Below are 23,635 nucleotides of genomic sequence, written 5' to 3'. Positions count from 1 at the left end.
ACCCCACAAGCATCCCAATAGACAGAAAAATCACTTGACAAAATCTTCCATCTTTTCATGATAAAAACTAGCAATACAAGGGAACTCCCTGAACCTGCTAAAGAGCATTTACAAAATTCCCACAGCTAACATCATACTTAATGATGAAAGTCTGAGAGTGTCCCCTCCCATCAATATCAGGAACAAGACAAGGATGTCCACTCTCACCACCTCTATTTTAGTGGTGGATTAGCAAGGAAAATTGGGCAAGAAAAAGAAACAAAAGGCACCCAGATTGTAAAGAAATGAGTAAAACTATTTCCACTTACAGGAATGTGGTCTTATAAAATCTTGAAGAATCCACTAAGTCCCTAATTATATTTTTCTATGGTAACAGTTAACAATCTGAAAATGAAATTAAGAAAATTCCACTTACCACATTAAAAACCTAAAGATAGAACTACCATATGACCCAGCAATCCCACTACTGGGCATATACTCTGAGAAAACCATAATTCAAAAAGACACATGTACCCCAATGTTCATTGCAGCACTATTTACAGTAGTCAGGACATGGAAACAATGTAAATGTCCATCGACAGAGGAATGGATAAAGATGTGGTACCTATATACAATGGATATTACTCAGCCATAAAAAGGAATGAAATTGGGTCATTTATAGAGGTGTGAATGGACCTAGAATCTGTCATACAGAGTGAAATAAGTCAGAAAGAGAAAAACAAATATTGTATATTAACGCATATATGTGGAACGTAGAAAAATGGTACAGATGAACCTATTTGTAGGGCAAGAATAGAGATACAGAAGTAGAGAATGGACATGTGGACACAGGGGAGGAAGGGGAGGGTGGGACAAATTGGGAGATTAGGATTGACATATATACACTACCATGTGTAAAATAGATAACTAGTGGGAACCTGCTGTATAGCACAGGGAGCTCAACTCGGTGCTCTGTGATGACCTAGATGGGTGGGATGGGGGATAGGAGCGGGAGGGAGGTCCAAGAGGGAGGGGATATATGTATACATATAGCTGATTAACTTCACTGTACAGCAGAAACCAACAAAACATTGTAAAGCAGGTATACGCCAATAAAAAATATAATAGCATTAAAAAGAATAAAATACTTAGGAATAAATTAACCAAGGAGGTGCTAGACTTGTACATTCACAAATACAAAGCATCACTGAAAGAAATTAAAGAGGACCTAAATAAATGGAAAGGTATCCCATCCTCATGGATTGGAAGATTTAATATTGTTGAAATGGTAATACTCCTCAAATTGATTTAATAATTCAATACAACCTTCTCAAAATTACACTTCTTATTTTTGCAGAAATCTACAAACTCACCCTAAAATTCATATGGAAATGCTAGGGACCCAGAATAGCCAAAATAATGTTGAAAAGTAGAAAAATGTGGGAGGGCTCACAGTTCCTCATTTTGAAATTTAATACACAGTTATCATAATCAAGACAGTGTGGTACTAGTGTAAGAATATACACAGAGAACATTGGAATAGAATTGAGAGTACAAAAATAAGCTCTCATATTCATACTGATTTTTGCCAAGGGTGCCAAGACAATTTAATGGGCAAAGGATAGTTGTCTCAACAAATGATGCTGAAACAACTGTATATCCACATGAAAGTAGTGAAATTGGACCCCTACTTCATACCGTATACAAACATTGACTCAAAATGGATCAAACACTTAAATGTAAAGGCCAAAACTATAAAGCTGTTAGAAGAAACTTTAGACATAAAACTTCACAGCCTTACATATGGCAATGGATTCTCAGATATGACATCATAAACATAGGCAACAAAAGAAAAATTAATAAATTGGACTCCATAAAAATTTTAAAAAGAACATGTTTGTGATTCAAAGTACAATATCAAGAAAGTGAAAAGACAGCCCACAGAGTGTGAGAAAATATTTCCAAATTATATATGTGATAAGGAGCTTGTATACAGAATGTATAAAGAACATTTAAAACTGAACAAAAAGACAACCCAATTAAAAAATGGGCAAAGGACATAGATCAATATTTCTCTAAAGATGATATACTAATGGTCCCTAAGCACATGAAAAGATGCTCAGTATCATTCATTATTAGGGAAATACAAATTAAAAACAAAAAGAGACACCAATTCACACCCACTAAGATGGCTGTAATGAAAAAGACAGTAACAGGTGTTGACAAAGATGTGAAGAAATTGGAATGCTCATACATTGCTGAATTGCTCATGAATTCATGAATATTCACAGGTGTAAAATGGTGTAGCTGCTGTAGAAAATAATTTGATACCTCTCAAAAATTTAAATGTATAGTTAACATATGACCCAGAAATTTCATTCCTCAGTATATACCCAAAAGAACTGAAAACATATAGTCACACAAAAACTTGTATGTGAATGCTGATAGAAGCATTATGCATAATCACTCAAAATTGGAAACAACCCATGAAAGAATGAATAAAACAAAATTTGGTAAAACCATATTGTGGAATATTACTCAGCAATAAAAAAGCATACAGTACTAATACATTTCTACAACATTGGTGAACCTTGTAAATATGTTAAGTGAAAGAAGTTGGAAACAAAAGGCCTCATATTGTATAATTCCATTTGTATGAAATGTCCAGAATAGGAAAATCCATAGAGATAGAAGGTGGATTAATGATTACCAGGGTTGGGGTGAGGGGGTAATTGGAAGAGACTGCCAGTGTGCCTGGAATTTCTTATGAGGGCAATGAAAATGGAATTAGATAGTGTTATCATTGCACGGTTATGTGAATATGCTAAAAACAACTGAATTTTCCACTTAAAGTGTGAATTTTATTGTGTGTATATTATATATCAATAAAAACTTATTGTCTGAGAAAAATATATACTGTATTGCTGTCATTAGTTAATAGACTAGTGCAATTATGATGAATATGTGTTGGTAAGGGAATAGTGAAAGATAAGGTCAGATTATTTTGCTGCAATGATTCAGAAGGTAAAATACTGAAGTCATTAATGTCAGAAACAATATAAGAATGCCTCCTATCTCTGCTGCTGCTGCTATTATTATCATTTATTTTTATTATTGTTATTATTATTACCATGTTATGGAAGCTCTAAGTAAGAATAATATATCATGAAACAGAAATGACAACCAAAGCTATTGAAAATAAGCAGAGAGTATTTTCATTATTTGTAGATTATATCATTGTTCTCTGGAAAAAATCCCATGAAGTTCAACTTAAAAATTGTTAGAATAAGAATGAATAAGGATAAGGTGGACATACATACATATAAAATAAACAGCTTGCATTTAAATTCCAAAACCTCACTAGAAAATATGACCAAGAAAGTTCATTTTCCAGGATTAGAAAAAAAACCCCTAAAAACATAGAAGTAAACTTACCCCACGAGGCTTGGGATTTATGTGAAAAAAAAAAGTTGTGAAAGAAGACAGATAAATGCAGAAGCAGACTATAATTCTGGACAGCAACACCAAACAGTTTTAAATTGTTAAATTATTTTCAAAATAATTTATGAGTCCAATGTAATTTTTATTCCAGCCTCCTGAAGAATTTATATTGGAATAGTATGAAAAGTTTCTAAGGATCATCTGGACGAACAAACAGTGAGACTAGCCAAGGAAATTTTGAAAAGGAAGAGTAATTAGAGAGGCCTTGTCACATCACATATTCTAACTTCATCCCCCTCCCACTCCTGCCTCACTTCAAACCACAATAGCCAAGAAGATATGGAACTGGTACAAGAATCAATATCTGCATCAATGGAAAGAAATAGTCCAACAGAAAAACAACCCCTACCATTATCACTACCACTACCAACAGCAACAAAACCTGTGACATTATAAAGAATTTAGAATATGACCAATATGACCTTACCAATTAGTAGGGGGAATAGAAGGATTATTCAGTTAGTGGTGCTGGTACAATTGTTTAAATATTTGAAAAATAAATTTATATCCCGATTATATTCCTTATATCAGATTAATTAAATTCTTGAATAAGAAGAACAAAAAATTTTTTAAAACCAGGGGAAAAAGTGAGTATTTATTTAACTATAGCTGAGAGGGAATTTTCTGAGCACAAATTAATGGAAGAAGCCACAAAGAAAATGACTGATAAATAAGACTACTTAAAAATTAAAAACCTTGTGCGTATAAAAAGTACCCCATAGATGGCTTCTGTCATGGGTTTAGAGTGGAAGATTGATAGGGCTTGACTTATGTTTTGAAAAAAATCATTGTGACTGTTTTGTGGAGAATGGATTCTAGAAAGGCAAGAATTGGAAGCAGGTAGACTATTTAGCAGGGTATGCTAGTAATTTAGGAGAGAGATGATTCTGGCTTGGACTAGGGGAATAACGGAGGTGGTTAAAAGAGGTCAGATTTGGGGTACATGTTGAAGATAGAGAATTATTTCTAGAGCCTTGGCTGTGCAGACAATTAAAGAAATAGGATAGTCAGAGGGATATTCAGGGTCAACAGAGGGTTTTAAAGATGTGGTAAAGATTTGAATATACTCATAACCTGGAGGGAAAGAGCCAAGAAAGAGGAAGATGTTGAAGATCAGGAAAGAGTAAATACTTTTGATAGAGGAAAATATGGGAGGAAAAGACAACTGGATGGAATACAAAGCACATCTAAATGAATTAGCTTTGACAAGAAGGAAGCATACGTCACTTGATGAAATGGTGAAGAAAAGAAAAGGATGGGTGTAGGATATTGCTATCTTTTTAGATGGTAGACTGAGAAAGTGAAGAAATCCATGCCTAAATACCTCTGTTTTCTTTGTAGTGGGGTAAGGGTGTGTTAGGGCCAAAGCCAGTTTCATTGCAGAGTGACCTATGCAGTCACACAGGGCCCCTCACTCAGAAGGGGGCTCTGCACTTGGGGTTTAATATTCTGTGATTGCTGTCTTGAAATTCTTGATCATTTTACCTTTAAATTTGTTTCCTAAGTAAAGTCCCATTGGAAAGTGGAGCATGTGCTCCAGTCTTGGAGCATTGGATCAGGAGTGACTCAGCCCACGTGTGGTTTTGCCTTCTGTTGCCTCCCCAGGTCTGATTGTTTGCTGCCCACTCCCCTGCCTCTGCCCAGTTACTGCTGCCACCCTCTGTCATTGGCAGAGGCATGGGTATGAGCACGTTGAGGGGCGGGGCCAAGTGTGCACATCCCATTCCTTAAGTGGTGGGCCAGGGGACTGGGTAACTATGAGTGTCTACATTTGTCCCAGGAGTATCCCTGCACCTAAGGAGTGCAGCATTCTATAGTAATTAAAAGAACATCTTGAGAAGGTTGAGATGGAAACTGCAGAAGGAAGAAAAATGATTTTATCTTCCTTTTTGAGCGAGTGGCCCTGCATTTTCATCTTGCACTGGGCCCTGCAAATAATGGAGCCGGCGCCGATTACGGGCCCTCAGTGGAATGGGAGATGGAGTATGTAACAGGATCTGCAAGCAATGTTCATGAATTTGGATTGGCTCTAATTTACACTGTTTATGTGTCATCTCTAGAAGCATTCAGCATCAATTTATTCGTTACTGGTGATTTCAGAATGAGTACGATGGATAACGCAATACTGAAATCAAGAAAGCAGCCTTTATGTGATTAATAAGGCTTTTTAATGCAAGAGCCACTAAGCAATGATTCTTTGAAAGTGTTGACCCTAGCACCAAAAGTGAGAGTCCTTAAGCTTCTGTTGTATTCACATAGTCAACATTTTCCATTTACTTTTTCAAGGCTATGTGTTTTAGATTACTTCACCATCTCTGTGTGACTGTCTCCAATTGTAGGATAATGGAGGATATAGAATCTGTTCTGACTTTTGTGATATTTGTTTGGACACTTCAGTGATTTTGCATTAGGCACAGGTGAAAATAAAAAACAGCATTTCACAGCAAATTTCGGTCCCTTTCTCAAAGACCCAGGAAAGAAGTCCAACCCTTGTAAGATCAGAGGGATTTGCTCTGGTCCAGAAAGTCAATGACTCATTTGAAACATACATTTTTCTTTTAATCTTAAACTGGAAAGCTCCACTAAGATCATAAAGTTACCTTGCTTGACTGAAGCAGCAGCATTTTGAGAGGAGGTAACTATAAACGTTAATTTGAGACTTGCAAGCTAACATTAGACTTTGCTTTTTGTTTGAGGCCATGTAGTGGTTTCACTTTGCCTAGAGTCCCTTTAGATTGAGGAAGATAGGGGTATAAAAATGCAATTTCTCAGTGATGTTACTCTGAACTATTATGCAAGTAGCTGTGTGGCCAACAATGTGTTCGGTGACCTGCCTGATTCCCTGTGCACACGTGCCTTCTTTCCTGCTTTTCTATAAAGGCATTAGTTTCCATGACTCGAGACGAAAAACATTATCAAATGGGAAGTGTTTAGTGCCTCTGAGAAGCTATTTTTTGGTCTCACTTGAGTTGTTAGAAAATAGGCCTGCATCTCAAAAATTTGACCTTTTCCAAGGAGAACAGTAGTTGAAGCTACGAATAGATTGAGTACTCACTGCTTGAAGCTACTCTCTCCATTGATATGCAATTCATAAATCAAGGCAATATAGTACATTTGTGCTACATTTGGGGTCTTTGATCTCAGCCCCTTACCAACTGTAGATACATCCATATCTCCTGCTTTAGGACACATACATAGAGCTGTTACACAAGACATGAGGAATTCAATATTAAGGCAAATTTGATTGTAGTTCTTTTCCAACTTTTTATCCTAGTTCAAGTAACTGGGTCTCTATCTGGTCCCTGAGACTTTTCTGTACTGATAAGCTACCAAATCTTGAGGGATGGAAAACCTCCTTTGTTCTTGTCCGTTATGACCCCAAGCTATATTCCTGTGACTGAAGCCCTATTACCAGCTACCAGACTTTCCTTGGTGCTATCTGCCAGCTTAGATCTTTGAATACCTTAACAGTTTGTGGTTACGCTCTGTACACTTGGGAAATTCTTTTATCCATTAATATCACTATGTCAGGGAATTCCCTGGTGATCCAGTGGTTAAGACTCCACACTCCCAATGCAGGGGGCACGGGTTCGATCCCTGGTCAGGGAACTAAGATCCCTCATGTCTCATGGCACTTCCAAAAAAAGAAAAAAAAAAATCATTATGTCAATAGCTCGTCCATGCCATATGACTGTTACTGTATTTCCTTGGAGACCATGTTTCTTCTGTGTGGCAGGGTCTATTCCCATTACTTGACGTTTTCAGTTTCCCACAGTCTGCAGCACCCCAGTGTGCCCTGTATTTGTTAATCCTTTGGTTCCTAGTTATATCACAGAAAAAGACAGAATACACAGGAGTGTCATCAAAAGACTGTAGCTTCTGGGAATTCCCTGGTGGTCCAGTGGTTAGGACTTGGTTCTTTCACTGCTGTGGCCTGGGTGGGTTCGATCCCTGGTTGGGGAACTAAGATCCTGCAAGCCAGTACGGCAGGGCCAAAAAGAAAAAAAAAAGAAAAAGTAAAAGAAAAAAAAGACTGTAGATTCAGATGCTTTGAACTTGTAGGACATTGGAAGACTGTATTTTTTTTTTTTTTTTTGCAGTGAAGATGTTTATAAGGGAAATAAAGGTGAAATCAGTATTTTGAGAAAGGTGGAGAGAATGAATTTTGCAAGTTTAGAGGTGGTAGAGTGAAGTAATTAGAAGTATTTTGGTTGGTTGGAAATCAACAGAAAACATTCAGAAAAATATTATGCAAAAAAGGGAGAATTTGTTATAAAGAGGTTTCTCATGGAACTCATGGGTGTAAATGCAATTCATCTTGAGGAAGGGACTCTCTTGTCATCTCTGTCATTTTTATTTGTTTTTATTTGTATATCTGCTTTATTCTCTGAAGATAAGTCTTGTCAGGTTTTAAAGTAATGGAACAGAAAATATGATCTTTTAAAAAGCAAATATACATCTGATCATGTAACTCCCTGCTTTAAAACCTCTGATGGATTTCCACTGCACTTGGAATAAAACCTAAAGTCCTTAACATGCTCTACAAAGCCCAATGTTATCTGGTCCCTACCTCCTTCTCTAATCTCATTTCCTGTGACTTCTCTTTTATTCCTCTGACTTTGTAGATAATTTAGATTACTGCTTGGGGGTCTTTATATTTTCTGTTTCCCTTACTCTTTATTACATCGCCCTGTCCTACTTTTTCTAGTCCATGTTATTCCTGAAATTATGCTGTTCATGAATTTATCTGTTTATCATCCAATATCATCTCAGTTGTGAGCTGCATGAGAGCTAAGACATTGCCTGTTCCTTTCACTCTTGTCGCTTCAGTACTTAGTATTATGCATGACACACATTAGGGACTCAAACACTTGCTAAACCAATTAAAAGAGCAAGATGATTGAACATTGAGAGTCAGACATCAGCAGAATGACCTGGCATTAGAGAGAAAAAAAGGCATAAACAATACTAATGTTATTTAAATATATACAATGTATAACAATAAGCAATAAATAGTCATAATAACTCATTTTTTTTGAATTCTTACTCTCTGTTTGGCACCGTTCAAAGAACTTTATCTGTGTTAACTCATTTAATCTTCTCAACAGCCCTATGAGGTAGGTGTCGTTATGATCCCCATTTTAAATTTGTGGAAGCTAAAGCATGAAAATGTTAAGCCAGGATTCAGGATATAGACCTAGATAGTCTGAGTATACACGAAGTACACTTAAACACGAATGGTTATTGCCTTCCCTGGTTGCACAGCGACACAGCAAAAGAAACTTGATTCTGGAGCAAATTCTCCTTCCAACATTCTCTAGCCAGTTATATCTAAGGCCTGAATATAAGTCCTAACTTAAAGGTTGGAATAAGTAAGAAGACCCAAGGGCAAATCAAAGTTTGTGAGAGGTGGGAGCCAAGTTGTTCTCAACACAAATAAAAAAAGTTCAAAAATTGAATTGACCAACTTTACGAATAGTGAAAATAAAATCACTGGAAATAAAATGTGAAGGTAGATTTCATTTTACTGTCTCTAATTAGTGGTCTTTCAGAATGAAGTACACAGCGCTGTTTAGAAAACACTGTGTGTGTGTGTGTGTGTGTGTGTGTGTGTGTGTGTGTGTGTGTGTCTGGGGGTCGTGGTCTCACATTCAAGTACTTCATAGTTTGTCTCAAAAAAGGGCAATATTAAATTTTTGTGCATTTATAAGCATTCATCCAACGAGTGGAAGATATTTTTTTTCAAGTAGAGCAAAATCAGTGTCATAAAAGAACTACTGAAGTATAAATGTTGAGGTTACTCTGACATCCAACAAACCTCAGACCGGAAAAAACAGAAAAAGTGTTTACCTTAAGGGCAGGTGAAGGGGATACAGAACCATCCATTAAGAGGGCATTAAAATGGAAATCTTGATTCTTACTGTGAAATGTTGAATACATTTTTTTTTAACAGTGTGTGTTGTTTGCCACAAGATGGCAGCTAAGCAATTGTCATTTGAATATGGCAAAGGTAGGTAGGCAGTGTTGTGCAGAAATCCTTTTTATCTCTAACGAAATACAAGCTGAGTTTCAAATTTTGCTTCTAACAATATACACATTTGTAAAAGCCATGGTACCTAGGACCTGGCCATCAAATATATAGAGAGCCAACGTTTGGGGGGTGGTTATAGACTTTTAAAGTTATTGGGAGGATGGTATTGATTATTAGCCAAAAAAAAAAAAAAGTCCTGGATAAGGCTTATTAAAGTACAATCAAACATAGAAAGCACAAGCTATATAAAAAGATGTGCCATGATCTTGGAGAAGAATGAAAATGTATAGGTTGGATGAGGCAACCAAGCTTCATTCCAGCTAATTAATCATTCCAGCAATGATGCTTATCTTGGTTGTTGAATCAATGGTTCAGTAAACTGCATCAATTAGTAAGAGACCCAAACCATGAGAGGAAAACCATTTTAGAAAGGCGCATCAGGCACAAAACATTGTTCTTTAAGCTCAGCCTTCTCCATGAAGTCCTTTCGCATTTCCTCTGAATTTGTATCACACCTGCTGCCCAAACCACTCCCTTTAGGGAGTGCCTGGAGCTATGGTGTAGTCTGTGTCTTTTGAATTTTTCTTTTTTAGATTATAAAGTCCTTATGGCTAAGAAATCTATTCTACTTTTCCATGCTAAGCATGTGGCTCACCTGGCAGAGTGCTCAGTTACAGAATGGTCATAGTAGCATGGGTAGTACAGTACAGAAGTTAAAAGTGTGGAGCCTGGGGGCTTCCCTGGTGGCGCAGTGGTTAAGAGTCCGCCTGCCGATGCAGGGGACACGGGTTCGTGCCCCGGTCCGGGAAGATCCCACATGCCGCGGAGCGGCTGGGCCCGTGAGCCATGGCCGCTGAGCCTGCGCGTCCGGAGCCTGTGCTCCGCAATGGGAGAGGCCGCAACAGTGAGAGGCCCGCGTACCGCAAAAAAAAAAAAAAAAAAAGTGTGGAGCCTGGAGCCATACTGCCAGAATTTATATCCCATCTCTGTGTAACCTTACTTAAGTTATTTAACGTCTCTAAGCCCTTAATTTTTCTCAAATGTAAAATGATTAGCAGTTAATATAAGTAAAACATTTTAAATGGTGCCCAGTGTGAAGTAAGTTCTTTATTAGTCTTTGCTATCAATGATTCATGTCTTGGAGAGGCCCCTAATATGAAAGGCCCGGGTTGCCTCTTGAGTTGCCTCCTGGTAGAGTGATTAAACCTGGTACTGGGAAACCAAGTGCTCTCTACTGGTAAGCTCTCTGGTCACAATGACGCCAAGTAACGTTTCCTTAAGAGAAAGAGTTTCATCATAAGTACCTGGAAATCCCATAACCCGTTCTATAAGGAGTAGTTTGTCCTGTCATACTTCCATGAAGGAAGTTTGCTCCATATTGGAATTTACAAAGTTCTGTTAATATGGAGAGCTCTGCTCTCTAATGGTGAGGTCTTTTGTTTCGTAATATGGACAGTTTTGTGGAAGTGTTGGTCCAGTGTTGTCTGTTGGACTGTGTCTTATCCCAGCCATATGATGGGATGGGTGGTAATGGAAGGTATTCAATATTTGTTGACTCTTACTTTTAAGCCTTGCGGTAGGACCTTTCACATACAGTATCACATGTAATTGTCACAATTACTAGTCACATTTTACAGCCAAGGAATCTGAGATTCAGAGAGGTGTGTAACTTTCTCAAGATCGTATGACTAATGTTTTACCATGCAATACCATACAATCGTGGATATTGTATGATAGTGGAACCAGGATTTTAATCAAGACCTTTAGCTAAGGCACATGTAATTCTTCTTAAACTCCTTATATATTACCATGGGAAAGGTCAGGTCTCTCATCCTGTTCTAGTCAGTGATGCCAGCTCCTTTATTGCTTAAAAACAATGTACCAGTTCAGGCAATGACTCTTTGATGCTAATCTTATCGGTTTGCTCTGCAATGAATTCATAGCCATGCCCCATGAGATATATATATATATATATATATATATATATATATATATATATAGAGAGAGAGAGAGAGAGAGAGAGAGAGAGAGAGAGAGAGAGAGAGAATATACCACATCTTCTTTATCCATTCATCTAGTGATGGACATTTAGATTGCTTCCATATATATCATGGCTATTATAAATAATGCTGCAATGAACATAGGGGTGCGTATATCTTTTCAAATTACTGTTTTTATATTTTTGGGAAATATCCAGAAGTGGAACTGCTGGATCATATGGTAGTTCTATTTTTAATTTTTTGAGAAACCTCCATACTGTTTTCCATAGCGGCTACACCAATTTACATTCCCACCAACAGTGCACAAGGGATTGCTTTTCTCCACATCCTTGTCAACACTTGTTTTTTGATGTCTTTTTGATAATAGCCATTCTGACACTTGTGAGGCAACATCTCACTGTGGTTTTGATTTGCATTTCCCTGATGATTAGTGATGTTGATCATTGTTTCACGTGTCTGTTGGCCATCAGCATATCTTCTTTGGAGAAATGTCTGCTCAGGTCTTCTGCTCATTTTTTACTTGGATTGTTTGTTTTTTGGATATTGAGTTGTGTGATTTCTTATATAACTTGGATATTAGCCCCTTATCAGATATATCATTAGCAAATATTTTCTCTCATTCAGTAGGTTACCTTTTGGTTTATTGATGATTTTCTTCACTGGGCAAAATATTTCTAGTTTGTTGTAGTTCCATTTGTTTATTTTTGCTTCTGTTGCCCTTGCCTCAGGTGACAAATCAAAAAAAAATTGTTAACATTAATGTCAAAGATCATACTGCCTGTGTTTTTTCCTAGGAGTTTTAGGGTTTTGGATCTTACACGTAATTCTTTAATCCATTTTGAGTTTATTTTTATAAGGTGTAAGAAAATAGTCCAGTCTGATTCTCTTGCATGTAGCTGTCCAGTTTTCCCAGCACCATTTACTAAAGAGGCTGTCTTTTCCCTATTGTATATTCTTGCCTCCTTTGTCAAAGACTAAGTGACCATGTAAGCATGGGTTTATTTAAAGATTAATTGACCATATAAGCATGGGTTTATTTCTGAACTTTCTATTTTGTTCCATTGATCTATACATCAGTTTTTGTGCCAGTACCATACTTTTTTTGATTATTATGGTTTTGTAGTATAGTCTGAAATCAAGGAGTGTGATATCTCCAGCTTTGTTTTTCTTTCTCAAGATTGCTTTGGCTATTTAGGATGTTTTGTGATTCCATACAAATTTTAGGATTACTTGTTTTAGTTATGTGAAAAATGCCATTGGTATTTTGGTAGGAATTGCTTTGAATTATAGATTGCTTTGGGTAGGATGGACATTTTAACAATATTAATTCTTCCAATTCATGAACATGATATATCTTTCCATTATGTCATCTCCAATTCTTTCATTGATGTCTTATAGTTTTCAGACTATAGAACTCTCACCTCTTTGGTTAAATTTACTCCTAGGTATTGTATTCTTTTTGATGCAATTGTAAATGGCATTGTTCTCTTAATTCCTCATTCTGATAGATTGTTATTAGTGTATAGAAACACTACATATTTCTGTATATTAATTTTGTATCCTGAAACTTTACTGAATTCATTTATTAGTTCTAATAATATTTTGGTTGAGTTCATAGGGTTTCTATATATAGTATCATGTCATCTGCAGATAGTGTCAGTTTTACTTCTTTCTTTCCAATTTGGATTCCTTTTATTTCTTTTTCTTCTCTTACTGCTGTGGCTAGGACTTCCAATACTATGTTGAATAAAAGTGATGAGAGTGGGCATCCTTGTCTTGTTCCTGATCTTAGAGGAAATGCTTTCAACTTTCCACCATTGAGTATGATGTTGGCTGTAGGTATATCATATATGGCCTTCATTATGTTGAGGTATGTACCCACTTTGTTGAGAGTTTTTATTGCTAATGGATGTTGAATTTTGTCAAATGCTTTTCTGGATCTATTGAGATGATCATATGATTTTTATCCAATTTGTTAATGTGGTGTATCACATTGACTGATTTGTGGATATTGAACCATCCTCTCATCCTTGGGGAAAATTCTACTTGATCAAGATGTCTGATCATTTTAGTGTATTCTTGAATTTGGTTTGTCAATGTTCTGTTGAGATTTTTGCATATATCTTCAGGAATCTTGGCCTGTAATTTTCTTTTTTTGTGTATTTGTGTCTGGTTTTAGTATCAGGGTAATGCTGGCTTCATAGAATGAGTTTGGAAGCCTTCCTTCCTCTTCAGTTTTTTGGAATAGTTTGAGAAGGATAAGTATTAAGTCTTCTTTAAACATTTGGTAAAATTCAACCAAGAGGCTTTCTGGTCCTGCACTTTTGTTTGTTGGGAGTTTTTGATTACTGATTAAATTTCATATTAATAATTGGTCTTGGATTTATTGTAATATGTTCCTTCTTCTGCCGTTTTTTCTCTCACTTCCTCCCAGTGTAGTTTCACTGTCACTTATATGGAGGGAGAGGGTATCCCCAGTGCTTCCCATAGTGCCTATATAGAGTAGGTTTTCAAACATTGAAAGGAAATAAATAGTTTCTAGGGGATGTCGAATTAGTTTAATGCCAATGAGGTATTGGTGTCTGTTTTCTAAAAACTGGTGGTTGAAAAACAGATAATCTCCATTAACCCCTGTGAATTACACTTGAAATAATGAAACAATCATTATCTAGCAATTAATTGGTCAATACCAGATAAATTATTCTCCCACAGTGGCTTTGAGGAACATAAATCAAGTTGAGTTGCTTTGTTTCCATTTTCACCTCTGAAGAGCTAGGTCTCATAGAAGTGTGTTTATCCAAGTCCCTCCCCCAGACTCTCAAAAGAGGTAATACAGGGCTTCCCTGGTGGCGCAGTGGTTGAGAGTCCGCCTGCCGATGCAGGGGACACGGGTTCGTGCCCCGATCTGGGAAGATCCCACATGCCGCGGAGCGGCTGGGCCCGTGAGCCATGGCCGCTGAGCCTGCGCGTCCAGAGCCTGTACTCCGCAACGGGAGAGGCCACAACAGTGAGAGGCCCGCGTACAGCAAAAAAAAAAAAAAAAAAAAGAAGAAGTAATACATATGTAACAGTTTAACCTCAGTTATCAGCTCATATTGGTGTCTGTTTTGATTGGAAGTCTCCTGTTAATGACACCAATCTACACTCTTAACCATCTCCTCTTTCCATGCCTGCCCTTAGTATCTCAGGATGGATACAGAATAACTGAAATGTGAAAGAAAATTTCCAAGAGAGTTTCTTTGATTGTTTTTGCCCATGACTCTCCAGCTGTGGTAAACAGTTTGTGTTAAATTAATGAAAAATATTTACATTGTTACACATATGTAAATGCTTCTAAAATAACATTTCTTTCTGAAACATGATGGCTAGTGTTAGAATTATTTCTAAAATGGAAAAGGAAAGCATTTTTAGAAATAGACTCTTCTTTTTTTTTGCGGTACACGGGCCTCTCACTGTTGGGGCCTCTCCCGTTGCGGAGCACAGGCTCCGGACGCGCAGGCTCAGCGGCCATGGCTCACGGGCCCAGCTGCTCCGCGGCATGGGGGATCCTCCCAGACCAGAGCACTAACCCGCGTCCCCTGCATCGGCAGGCGGACTCCCAACCACTGCGCCACCAGGGAAGCCCGAAATAGACTCTTTTTTAACCTTCAGAGTTATAACTACCCCCCAAGAGGAACTTAAACTAATCATTATGAAATCAATTTATACTTTCATTGATGGAAAATATCTTAAATAGACATTATCTTAAATAGACATCCTGCTGAGGACCTAGAGATAAGCTCATCTGTAGAGCTGCACTGTTTTTTTTATTATTATTTAAATTAGCTAATTTTGTGCAGCATTTACAGTATTATTACTCTTAAGAAAATTCAAAACTCCATTTTAAACCTACTAATGTAATAGCTACTCTTCAGGGTAGAATAATAAAAGTTACCTACACAACTTGGAGGCTACAATCATAATGTGTTGCAGCTCCAACTTATATAGAAGAATGTTCCCCAGACTACCAAGTGGTGAAAACTTTACAGAAAAAGCATTTATTTCAAAGAAAATGATTTTATTTCTGATACATTTACAATTGCTTTCCACTTGTCTGTATTCTCTGGTCTGCCTTAGAGGATGGTCACCAGGATGTAAGCAATCAAACTTTCACAGTGTAAGGTCTTCAGACACAGTTTCCATTAGTTTCTATTGCCCAACCTACTCAGCTGTAGAAGAGGGATGAAATAAATACTGATTGGCTACCTACTTTGTATACAACACTATGCTAGACACTTAAGACAATACAAAGATGGATAATGTGAATATTAACCTCAAGTAGCTCACATACATATTGGGGACAAGAAGTGTATATTATCATGTTAAAATATGTGATACAGACAGGATGCCCACAAACTGGTCACCATGTTCAAAGACTGTATCCTAATATACTGCATTGTGAAATGTATTACAAGTCATTTGTTACCAATCATTTTTAAGTTGCTGAAGGCTCTAAATTATTTACTTAAAGCATGAGTTTGTTAATGCTACTACCTCTATCACTTGCAATCATTTATATTTTTTGCAAGAAAATGGAGTGTCAGTTGTGTGAGAATTTGGCCCAGTGACTCCTCAGCAAGTGTGCAGGTAGGCTTTCTTGACCCTCTGTCCAGCTCTTGCACAGATGTGAGGAGTATACATGACACTAGGAAAAGAGAAATGGGGTGCAGAGCAGGGAAGCAAGGGTCCAGCTGGAATCTTGCTTATATCATTGTGAAAATATTTCTTTCTCCAGGAATTACGTTTCCATCTTTTAATTTTTCTCTCTTGCGTCTCTGTTGTAGCCATGCTTTCCAAGTAAATGACCCAAACACCTCCAATTACTTCCCAGTAGCCTCTAGACTGCTCTCAGTCATGATACAAACATAGCACAAAAAGTAAAAGATAGCACATAAATAGAAGGTGCAGAACCATACTTGAGCGCTGTATGCCTCTGCAAAGTTTGTGGTTTGTGTATCCAGTAACTACTTCCACCCCGGGCATAGTTCTGTGTGTGTGTCTGTGTATGTGTAGAGGGTGTGGGGAGGAGGGAAGATCTACATCAGAATGATCTGCTTCCTTCCCTTCTATTTACAGAAATAGTTGGGAGTATGACTTCATGGATTCCAGAAAGAACAAACATACTTTACCTTTGCAGGGGAGTGTTTTCACAGAGAACGGTAAATGATCATTCTCAAAGTACTATTTGGGTCGGTTGAGAGGATCTCTCCTTATTTCATGAGAAACTGAGGCTCAGAGGAGTTAAAGCCTTGCCCAAAGCCATATGTCTTGTAGAATATGGCTGCTCGGTATCTTTCTTTCTTATCCAAGTCAGTAGTGGAACAAATGGTCATTCTTCCGTAACTGTTGTTTTTCTCTTCCTCCTTGTCCTTTCTGTCTTCTCCCAACTTAACAGCCAGGCCTGGGGTAACGTCTAACAACAAAGTTCCTTTGTGCTCACAGGTTTTTTGCTTATGGTATCAGTGAGGCACCTTGCCCTGCAGATAAAGAGTATCTTTTTCAAGATAAAGAGTTTTTCCACCTTTCTCCTTGCCTATCCTTTTTTTTTTTTTTTTTGCGGTACCGGGGCCTCTCACTGTTGTGGCCTCTCCTGTTGCGGAGCACAGGCTCCGGACGTGCAGGCTCAGCAGCCATGGCTCACAGGCCCAGCCGCTCCGCAGCACATGGGATCTTCCCGGACTGGGGCACGAACCCGTGTCCCCTGCATCGGCAGGCGGACTCTCAACCACTGCGCCACCAGGGAAGCCCTTGCCTATCCTATTATATCAAGGAACAGTAGTAGACAGTTCACTTTCTCAAGGCCACCATACATTGCTAACTTCCCGACGACTGACGTTGGGATTTTCCTCACCTCAGTCTTGTCTTACAGTGCATGTCCTATAAAAGCAGAATTGTGGCAGGTGCTCACAGCTGAACCAGCACTTGAATACATATGGCACCTTTCCCTAAACCTTGAGTGGCAGGCTCCCTGGGACTCCCTGGGTGGTGTTCCATTAACCATTAACCTTTATGCAATTTTCATTACTTCCCCCTGATCAGCTCACAAATGTGGTCAAGAAAGGCTTGCTTTGTTTGTAAGAGGGGAGTTGTTTTCTTCTCATGTTTGGAGCATCTGTGTATGTCTGATATGCTGAAGCCACCTGCCTCCCCTTCAGTTTTATCTTGTGGAAATATGATTATTTAATATTTTACACAGATTCAAAGTCTTTATCCAAATATCATCTCTGACATCTATCTTATTCCATCCATTCTATTGTAGCACATTACATATGTATACCTAGTGGAATTTCAATTCCACTAGGACCTGGATTCCTCCAGATGGATATAGCAATTTTGAAGTGCACAGGGGAGAGTGTCTATCACTGGAAAGTATCAGGGTGGGAGTGGGGAGAAACTAAGGGGATGATGAATCAGTAGAAAGCCTAGTGGATAGAGTGCCTCTGTCAGCCTTCCATCTATGCTCTTGAGTCTACAAATTCTGTCCTTCTTAGGAAATTGATCTGCACGCTTTTGCTCCTAATTGTTAATGGACTACATAGCAAGCATGGTATAAGTATCTCCCTTTCTCTATTTGTACTAAGAAGTCCTTTCTGTCTTAAATACCTGTAGAAATCTTGGTGGCGGAGGGGCCTGTAAGATAAGGCTGTCTTTAACCCCCTTACTAAGACTCAGGCTGTTTGGTTTTAATCCTAGGATTCTGGGACTGCTTCTCTTCACGTTGGAATAGAGCAGTCCCGATGTAGCCTGAGCAAATGGCATGGACAGGTGAATATGTGCTCAGGTGATCTTCAGCCAGAATAACAACTCCGCCAAGAATTAGTCAGAGTCCTATTGCTTATGGACAAAGAAGGATCAAAATGGAATCATCCAGAAGCTCTGAATAGCCTCGCAACAGGATGACTCAATAAGAGCATATTGGGTTTTGGAGCCAACATTTTGGAAGTTGGGCATTAAAACTGAATGAAGGTTCGGCATTTGTGAGCTGGGGCAGTCACTTACTGCAGTGCATTGTGCTGATTGCAGGGAAAAGTTGATGGTGACAGCATGCTACCTTTCCCTTCTAATTGGCAGACAAAAGCATCAAAGAATAAATAAATATCACTGAGCCAGCTTGGAACTTACTGAACAGGAATTGCCCAAAAGAATGGAGGAGAAAACAGGCAAGGTTTCACCCAATTCATTCTCTGCTATGTTGCTGTAAGTCCAGGTGGGCAGTATTAGTGTAGCGGGTATGGAAATGGATTGTTCATGTTGACATGTGGTACTGTGAGATACCATGAGAATTCTCCAACTTAGAATCAAGCCAGCATTCATTAAAGACAACTGGAGAATCTTTTTCAGCAGGCCGAAAAAAACAATCTGTGCTCCTGCCAAAGAGTTGTTAAATACACCTGCCCTGCTGGTGAATGAAGCAAATCTCGATGGACTGCCAGGCTTCTGACTAATTTATCACATGATAGAGCTGATAGAGGAGGAATCATAGCTGAATGGGAATACAGAGATGTTGGGCTGTGTCCACATTGACAGCTCAACTAACTAAAGCATTTGCTTTGCAAGTAGCAAGTTTAGTTGGTACTATCTTAATAGTCCAAATGTTTGCTTTAAAAATTGAAGTGGGCCGGTGACGGCGGAAGTCGGGAGGTGACGCCAGAAGTTGGGCCGCGGATTGTGAACCCCCGTCGGAAGCGTCTCGCCAGCGCTGCCGTTCTTGGCAGACGGAGCGACTTGGGGGTTCGGGCTGCGCGGCGGCCATGGGGTGTTCCCAGGCGCTCGGGAACGCATCTGCGGGCCACAATGTCGCACCCGTCCCCCCAAGCTAAGCCCTCCAACCCCAGTAACCCCCAAGTCTTCTTCGACGTGGACATAGGAGGGGAGCAAGTTGGTCGAAATGCCTTGGAATTGTTTGCAGATATTGTACCCAAAACTGCAGAAAAATTTCATATGTTGTGTACAGGAGAAGAAGGCATTGGACCCACCACTGGGAAACCTCTCCATTTCAAAGGATGCCCTTTCCATCGAATTATTAAGAAATTTATGATTCAGGGTGGAAACTTCTCAAATCAGAATGGGACAGGTGGAGAAAGTATTTATGGTGAAAAATTTGAAGATGAAAATTTCCATTAGAAGAGCAACAAAACCACTGCTAATGTCCGGGATGTCAGGGGATTTGCCAACTAGCAGACCTGGTTAATGTCCAGGCTCCTAAAGGACATTAGTGGTGCCTGTGCCTTCTTATCTTCATTGTTCCAAGATGTCCCCATCGGGGTATGTTGCACCATTCAAGTTATAAGAATGGACATCATGATAAAGAGGGATTACTGAGCATGGCAAATGCAGGCAGCAACACAAACGGCTCTCAGTTCTTCATCACCACGGTTCCAACTCCTCACTTGGATGGGAAACACGTGGTGTTTGGCCAAGTGATTAAAGGAATGGGTGTGGCAAGGATTCTGGAAAATGTGGAGGTGAAAGGTGAGAAACCTGCCAAATTGTACGTTATTGCAGAATGCGGAGAACTGAAGGAAGGGGATGATTGGGGAATATTCCCAAAGGATGGATCTGGTGACAGTCATCCAGACTTCCCAGAGGATGCAGACATAGATTTAAAAGATGTACATAAAATTTTACTAATAACGGAAGACTTAAAAAACATTGGAAATACTTGTTTCAAATCCCAGAACTGGGAGATGGCCATTAAAAAATACACAAAAGTTTTAAGGTATGTGGAAGGCTCGAAGGCTGCTACTGAGAACGCAAGTGGAGCAAAGCTGCAGCCTGTCACTTTGAGCTGCGGGCTGAATATCGGCGCCTGGAAACTGAAGATGTCTGATTGGCAGGGAGCAGTCGACAGTTGTTTGGAGGCCCTTGAAATAGATCCAGCAAATACCAAAGCACTGTACCGTAGAGCCCAAGGATGGCAAGGACTAAAAGAATACGATCGAGCATTGGCTGATCTTAAGAAAGCTCAGGAGATTGCACCAGAGGATAAAGCTATCCAGGCAGAATTGCTGAGAGTCAAGCAAAAGATAAAGGCACAGAAAGATAAAGAGAAGGCACCTTATGCAAAAATGTTTGCTTAATAAGGAATTCAGTTTTGCTTAAGTATGCATTGATTGTATAAAGCGAATAAGACAATTTAAGGATTTTGTCTATTATGTATGATCCCTAATGTGATCCCTCTGAGACTTCAGTTCCCATTGTTTACAGTCTAGGAATACGTAGGGATTCACTCTTAATAGACCAGTGTCACAAAATATGGTGAAATTGATTTCATTTTAAATGGCTGTCTGCATTACTCACAAAGCATAATGGTGTCCAGCGTATTTTAAACTCCTAGATACATCTTGTTTGAATAAACAGATGAAAACTTAAAAAAAATAAAAATTGAAGTGCACTTCACTGAATCATGTTTAAGAAATGCGATAACTAATCCATTTATTGTAATTAAAACAGACCATTTTTTTTCCAGGGGAGCTATTAAAATAGATATTTTCAGAACATTTCTGCTTCACTTTCACTAGGAAAATATTCCTGTTGAGGCAAACAGAATTTTGCCCATTTCAAATATGAATAAAAGTGGAATTGCAGTTGGATTATGGCAAAGGGGAGTTTAACTCTTTGTTTTAAATACATCTTTTACGTTTTAATTTCTACAATGAGAATATGCTATATTTGAAATTTATCTAAATATATGCATGTGGATATAGTTATAGATGCAGTGAAAGTGGCGCTGAGTCAATGAGTGTAGAGGTTAGCAGCATAGGATTTTAAATATGACAGATCTTGGTTCATATTTCACCTGTACTATTTCTTAATTATATGGCCTTGGGCAGGTTACATAACCTCATTTGTAAAATGAAGGTAATACTACCTACCTTGAAGAATTGCTGAGAGATTGTGATAATGTATGTAAAATGCTTTGCATACAGCCTAGCACAGAAAGGTGTCCAATTAATGGTTAGCTATTATTTGGATTAGTTTTACTTGTATAGTGCTTTATACTTTTTAAAGTTCTTTCAAGCTTTATTTTATTCAAATGTCTTAATAATCCTGAAAAAAAAGTCAAAACCAAAGGGAGAGGTTTCAAGGATTTTGGCACTTTTTCCTACTGGAATGGTCACTGATGTAGATATGCACCCCCATTCAGGATGCCTGTCATTTCTATTTCCAGTTTTGTTTAATGAGATCTTGGCTTTTACAGTCAGTACTTATCAAGTTGCAATGTATCATTTTGAAAATGGTGACCACTGAACTCACACGTCATTATCCAGAATACTGGGATATATCCGTGAAATATTTTTAATGTTTCTGAAGAAAAAAAATCAGTTAAAGTCAAGAAGTTTTATACATCTACGAAGAGAAGGCACAAATGTAGCCTCAATGGTAAACACTTAGGTTCATTCTAAGGAGGCAGGTATAAGTGTCCTTTTAAATGGCATCTACAGAAAGCTATAGTTGACCCAGATCTAATAGGGCATGCAAAAAAAAAAAAAAAAAAAGCTCTGCTAACATTAAATAAAACAAACTCTAGAAAAGGCAGCAGCTATCTTTCTATTCTTGCCTTTTCTGGACTTAGATTTTATACATTTATTCTTTTTCATTTTTTACCTTTAAGAAAACTTCTTTCTAGCATACCCTTAGAGATCTCCCTTGTGCAAAAGGACTTGGATTAGACTGATATAGTTCCCTAAGCATTACCTGGAGGACTTGCTAAAATATAGATCGCTGAGCACCAGTCCCAGAATTTCTGATTCATTTGGGAACTACTAACAAGTTCCCGATGCTGCAGATGTTGTTGGTTCAGGAACTATACTTGGAGAACACCTGAATTCAAATAAGTAAGGGTCATAGAGATTTTGTATATTTAGCTAATTAGAGGACAGAACCTAATGTTTATTTACCTACAGTATGGAGACTGAGTTTCTACCTACTGCATAATGACTTGGCAAATGGAACTTTATCAGTTCGGTGAATAATATCCACTATGTGTCAGGCACTATGCTAGGTGTTAGAGATCTAGCATAAACAAATTAGACAAGTCTAATGGACCTCATCGAGTTTTCATTCTAGTAAGGGGTGAAAGACAACAAAAAATATTGAAGTGTACCAGATAATGATAGATTCTATGAAGAAAAATAAAATCAAGTAAGGGGATAAAAAGTGACAGAGATAGGGTACTATTTTATAAAAGGTGGTCTGGGGAACCTCTTTGAGGAAAGGACATTGAGTAAAGACCTGAACGAAGTAATGGGGTAAGCCATGAGAATGCCTTGGGGTAAAGCTTTCCAGGTAGACAAAGGGACAGGCCCTGAGGTTTATCTAGAGTGTTTAAGAAGCAGCATAAATGTCACTGTGGCTAGAGAAGGCTGAACAGTGAATGAAGAAATGAATGATAGGAAATGAGGTCAGTGGGTTAACAGGAACCTGGTCACATAGAGCCTTGCAGGCCATCATAAGGACTTTGGATTTTATTGTGAACAAGATGGGACTTGAGCAATACAAAAAAAAAATTAGACAACATTTGGAAGATGGCTTGAATTTGTCGTTTTAATTTAGATGATTTGATGTTGTGTACAGATTGTCATTTATGGCATTAAATTCTGAACATTTCAACATCACAAATTTCCCATTGTTATTCTTTTCCCCCAGGACAACTCTAGACAAGTCGGAAGTTTAACTTTTAGTTAATCCAAAAATTTGTTGAGAGTGAATGAAACAGATACCATTTTCCCCTAGAATGGTTGCTGTCATGTTTCTGGTATTTCTTTAATTTGCTTACTGTCTCTTCTGACACTTGTTTATTTTTTCCCACTGTATAGCACACACTAAAGAGCTTACAGACCTTAACTGGAATTTTTTCTCCTAGCCTATGCCAACTGCTATCTTGTCTTTTCTCCAAGGGATCTGGAAACTTGTACAATAAGAGAATGCACATTAGCTCTTTTCAAATACAGGAAATAGAGAATTCTGATAAGCTTAGAGATGTCCTGATAGGACAAACCCCTCTGTGAGTGAACAAATAATTAAAATGCAAATACTTCCACTTTAAAGTTTTACTCTTCTGATGCCCATTGGTAATGTAACA

General features: G+C 38.3%; 1 protein-coding gene across 1 annotated transcript; it reads left to right on the top strand.

Moving 5' to 3' along the window:
* The first annotated feature begins 19,344 nt into the window (after positions 1-19,344).
* Positions 19,345-20,657, top strand: LOC132418803 (peptidyl-prolyl cis-trans isomerase D-like). The gene is given in 2 exon segments (XM_060002793.1): positions 19,345-19,677; positions 19,851-20,657. Coding segments are annotated over 2 exon segments (1,113 nt in total). The 3' UTR covers positions 20,631-20,657.
* The last annotated feature ends 2,978 nt before the right edge of the window (positions 20,658-23,635 follow it).

Source organism: Delphinus delphis, chromosome X, assembly GCF_949987515.2.
Source record: "Delphinus delphis chromosome X, mDelDel1.2, whole genome shotgun sequence".
Classification (NCBI taxonomy): domain Eukaryota; kingdom Metazoa; phylum Chordata; class Mammalia; order Artiodactyla; family Delphinidae; genus Delphinus; species Delphinus delphis.
This window is presented reverse-complemented; position numbering and strand designations above follow the sequence as displayed.